General features: G+C 34.5%; 1 protein-coding gene across 1 annotated transcript in view; it reads right to left on the reverse strand.

Annotated features, from left to right (window-relative positions):
* The window catches only part of LOC106470973 (inactive phospholipase C-like protein 2), a gene marked incomplete at both ends in the record, with an annotated part of 65,913 nt that overhangs the window by 54,239 nt on the left and 6,404 nt on the right, over positions 1–5,270 (reverse strand). Inside the window, one exon of the mRNA XM_022399622.1 lies at positions 2,689–2,895. Within this exon, the coding sequence (XP_022255330.1) occupies positions 2,689–2,895 (207 nt within the window). The remainder of the gene's footprint in view (positions 1–2,688; positions 2,896–5,270) is intronic.

Below are 5,270 nucleotides of genomic sequence, written 5' to 3' on the forward strand. Positions count from 1 at the left end.
GTCGAGCACCCTAACCACCAGGCCATGCCAGGCACTAGAATCTGCGAGTCGAGCACCCTAACCACCAGGCCATGCCAGGCACTAGAACCTGCGAGTCGAATACCCTAACCACCAGGCCATGCCAGGCTCCTGTCTTCATGAACAGTTAAAACACTGATACATTTCAGCTTTTCCACACCTAACTTTTTGCTACTTATATTTATCTATAACGTAATTCCAAACATTACTGAAAATACTGTTATACTTAAGTTGAAGACGACGAGAAAGAGTTAGAGTTTCATGTAACTTTACAGAGAATTGTCGATATTATTAAAATATGTATTATATAACAATAAAAAAACGACCGTTTTACTAATAATCAAATGAATAAATACTTTAGTTTGTTTGAAGTTAACCACAATGGGCTATCTGTGCTCTGCGCACCACGGGTATCGAAACCCGGTTTCTACCGCAGACATCACGCTATGTCATTGGGGGGCATGGATCACTGTGATCAGTAAAGTTTCAACACGGAAATGAAGTCATTACTCAATTCATTATTTGAATGAGTCACATAAGTCATTAACATTATCACAAAATTATACAACCGGCCATTATCTTGACTAAACCTACACTCAACGAAGTAATTCGTACAAAAATTACATGGCTTTTTTTTCATAATGTCAGTAATCTAGAAATAATTTAAAACCTTTGTATGTAATATTGGGTCACAATTATTCGGAGTCAATGAATTATGAGTAGAGTGATGAAAATCCAGATCTATAAACTGATATCAGTTGTTCATGCAGAGCGCCCCCAGTGGCACAGCGGTATGTCTGCGGACTTACAACGCTAGAATCCGGGTTTCGATACCCGTGGTGTGCAGATCACAGATAGCCCATTGTGTAGCTTTGTGCTTAATTACAAACAATCACGCAGAGCTTCTCGAGGGCTATCTGCGCTATTTTTACAGGTAATGTTATAGCGACAAGACCACTTTTGTAAATACCTTCTTAGCGGCTTTTTTAAAGTACTTTCTATGGTATTTTTACAGGTAATGTTATAGGGTCAAGACCACTTTTGTACACACCTTCCTAGCGGCTTCTTCAAAGTACTTTCTTTGGTATATTTACAGGTAATGTTATAGCGACAAGACCACTTTTGTACATGCCTTCCTAACGGCTTCTTTAAAGTACTTTCTATGGTATATTTACAGGTAATGTTATAGCGACAAGACCACTTATGTACACACCATCCTAGCGGCTTCTTTAAAGTACTTTCTATAGTATTTGTTTACAGGTAATGTTATAGCGACAAGAACACTTTTGTACATACTTTCCTAGCGGCTTCTTCAAAGTACTTTCTATAGTATTTTTATAGGTAATGTTATAGCGAAAAGACCACTTCTGTTCGTAACTCCCTAGCGGTTTTTTGCCTGTTTTTAAAGCAGTTTCTACAAGTTTTATTTTTCAGGTTATAGTAACAAAACTGCTTCTGTCCATAGACAAAATTAGAGCCTGTAAATAATTGCAGTTTAAATCTAGTAAAGGTGGACAGTCTCACTAACATGGCACAGAGAGGAGGTATTACGAATAAGACAGTACTTGAAAAGTAATTCCTATACAGCAAGAATTATTCATAAACACAGGCGGCAGAACCGGGGAAGAGGCATTAGCGGCACGTGCCTCGAATTTTGACCCTGTAGCGAAATGCTCCTTTGAATGGCGAATAGAAACTCGTGTATAACTAAATATTATGGAAAATCTCTGTTTCAGTTTTCAATTCAATGGTCATGGTTATCATAGCAAATTAGCTTTGATGACACCGAGTGATAGCAACAACAACAACAAGGAAAGAACTGGTGGAAAAAAACACAAAGTGAAAACTTTCACTGGCAATTGGAATTTTTAACTTTAATGGCACATTGTGCATAGGTTGTTTAACCAGACTGACCAAAGATTCAAGTATAGCCGTCCCTAGTTTGGAGGTTCTGGCCACTAAGAAGGCAGTGAACGAGTAGTACACGCCTCCTCAAGAGGTTTCTCCGTTTCTTTGAATCGGGTAACATAATTACAGAAAAAAGTAATGACATATCTCGAATACCGAAACACTAACCAATTGGCCACGCCCGGACTCTGTATTCACTATATTATGGCATATATAGATATATGAGCTTTCGTGTAGATGTACGTATAGTACAGCTCTAAGGGCACATTTACGTTGTTTATTTATAACCATATAAAATTTTCAATTTATCTCCTCTTTAAACGTATGTAAATTCTAAATCACTTCACTTGACAAAAAATCGATAAATCTGTCTTAGCCGTTGATTAGAACCAAACTCACAAAAATAACTTGAAAAAAAAAACGAAAAATATATATATAAACATTAAAAAACTGACATAGATCTCCTTGTGTCAATTCATGATCTTTGTTTACTTTTAAGATGCCCCCCCCCCCCCAGTGGTACAGCGGTATCTCTGCGGACTTACAACGCTAGAAACCAGGTTTCGATACTCGTGGTTGGAAGAGTACAGATAGTCTATTGTACAGCTATGTGGTTAACTGCAAACAAACAAACAAACTTTTAAGAACCTAAAGTACAAATATTTATTCATCTCCATTAAATTGATAATCGAAATTATTATGCTAATGGTTATACTTGAATATAAAACAGAATATGCTAAGACTAACAAGCCGTAGAAATACCTTTGTATCCACCAATGAGAACACTTAGTCCCGAAATCCAAATGTTAGCCTCGTCAGCAGATGAAGCTATAAGATCAACAGATTTATATCTGCTTCCGAAGATGATTGAAAAAGCACACGCTTCGTCGTAACCACCAGCTATATCTTTCCTTCTGAGTAATTCGGTGGTCTTACCGGCTCGAACTTCATGAATACACCTAATGGGAACTGAAACAGAAGATAACTATTGAAGATAGCTAATTTTAAGCGGTATTATGTGCATGACAGAACAGTATAGAAACTGAAGCTTGCAAGAAGTAAGAATGAGAAAAAAAAAACGTATAAAAATCATGGAGTAAATATTGACCAAAATTGGTTTTAATGAGAGAAATAATTGGCTCCGTAATAAGCAAAAGACTTACAAGAACTCTTGAAGGGTGTAACTGTACGCTGTTACGTTTTATACACATAATCATAAGTGCTACAGTTCAAAATTCAGAAAAATATAAATCATTATCTATCAACAATGAAAAAAAATTCTATATATGTTAGTTATATCTTTTTTATAATTAAGTTCTAATTCAAAAGAATACATTATTGTAGAGTTAAGTACATTATTTTGAGATTATTACACGAATTAACCCAATAAGCGAACGTTAAACCAACCTATAGTGAATAAGGCTGCTAGTACCAATGCATGAAAGATAAACCAACCTATAGTTAATAACGTTTCAAGTACCAATAAATGAAAGTTAAACCAACATATAGTCAACAAGCCTGCAAGTACCAATAAATGAAAGTCAAACCAACCTATAGTGAATAAGGCTGCTAGTATCAATAAGATCGTATAATACTCTATTCCTTTAGAAAAATTAATTTATAGTTATTAAGCTATAAAAAATGGAATGTTCTTTCCTAGTTACTCAAATGTAGTACGGGCATAGAGAATTTAACAAATAGAATAATTCATAAAATTATACGGAAATAATATGAACCAATTAAAATAAGAGAAGAGATATAAAGTCTTACATAACAGAATACAGCTAAAGGTAGAGAAACAAAAAATGGACGAATCCAAAAAAAAAGGTTATATAACATATTGAAGAGACTAATGTTTCTTTCAAGTGCAGGGGAAGCAAATGGCGGTAACCATATAAAGACCCAAGATAACCAAGAAATAATAAAGCAGGGCGAAATCTGGAACAGCGAGCCGCGTGTACGTTTTTTGAAACATTCCTTTTTTCAACGGTAAAATGACAAATATACATCGAAGGTCAAAATCTCTAGCCTTCCAATTCCCCCTTTTTTTACCCCCCTAATGAACAAATAAGTTTTTGTCTTAATTTACATTTACAATTGGTAGATTGAAAAGCGCACTACTGAAACGTTGATAATTAATAGTTACCTGTTTTTAATAACGTATATTTGGTTTTAATTCACTCCAGCTAATAATGCACATTTAAATGTCACTTTATCATAAATTGTAAATCTAAATACATAAATATGCCATGATTTCCAACTGATTATAGCCATCGTTCATACCACATTGAAAAAATCCGGGTCTCGTCTAGTCAATGTTTGTCCCTGTTAGTATTTGGAAGGGTGACTATCTGGGAATACCAGATGATGATGGCACTATTACAATGCCCACAAGGGGCACAGTGGTATTTCTGCGGACTTATACTGCTAGAAACCGGGTTTCGATACCCGTGATGGGCAGAGCACAGATGGCCCTTTGAGTAGCTTTGTGCTTCGAAACAAACAACTGATTAATTTTGTATTACTTTACATGCGTGCAATATTATGGAATGTCAGAGTATATTTTATACTATGATATTTAAGAATTATACTCTCAGTGTATCATACTACTTCAAAAAAATAAAAAAATTCACCCATTCTTGAGACTAGTAGTTGTTTCTATGTTTCTCGAAACCTTTAAATGATATGTTTAATCCGGAAACATGGAAAGTGCTTCGTTAGGAAAATCATTTCTGATCTTCAAAACCATTTGGAGTAAAAAGATATAAGAAATTAGATATCCGATATAGTGGTTGAGTTTATAAAAATATTTAAAACGAGCTAATATACTTAAAGAAATGATTAAGTTACCTGAAACAAAGTTCAAGCTTCTTAACACTGTACACTTAATAAATGTGCCAAAAACATATTTGGCTTTATTTATATATATATCTTTGGTTTTATGTCCTTTTTTAAAGTAAAACGTTTAGTTTTTGTTCGTTTTTCCCCAGCAAACGTTTTAATTATTGACACCAGCTGTCATACTGTCAAATGTACGATTTTTAACAAAGTTTACTAGAGTTAATCAGTGAATTGTGTTTACCTCCCACCATATAACTGTCACATATATTGTAACATGTACGGTTTTTAACAAAGTTTATTAGAGTTAATCAGTGAATTGTGTTTACCTCCCACCATATAACTGTCACATATATTGTAACATGTACGGTTTTTAACAAAGTTTATTAGAGTTAATCAGTGAATTGTGTTTACCTCCCACCATATAACTGTCACATATATTGTAACATGTACGGTTTTTAACAAAGTTTATTAGAGTTAATCAGTGAATTGTGTTTACCTCCCAC

Source organism: Limulus polyphemus, unplaced genomic scaffold (genome assembly GCF_000517525.1).
Source record: "Limulus polyphemus unplaced genomic scaffold, Limulus_polyphemus-2.1.2 Scaffold4330, whole genome shotgun sequence".
Taxonomy (NCBI): domain Eukaryota; kingdom Metazoa; phylum Arthropoda; class Merostomata; order Xiphosura; family Limulidae; genus Limulus; species Limulus polyphemus.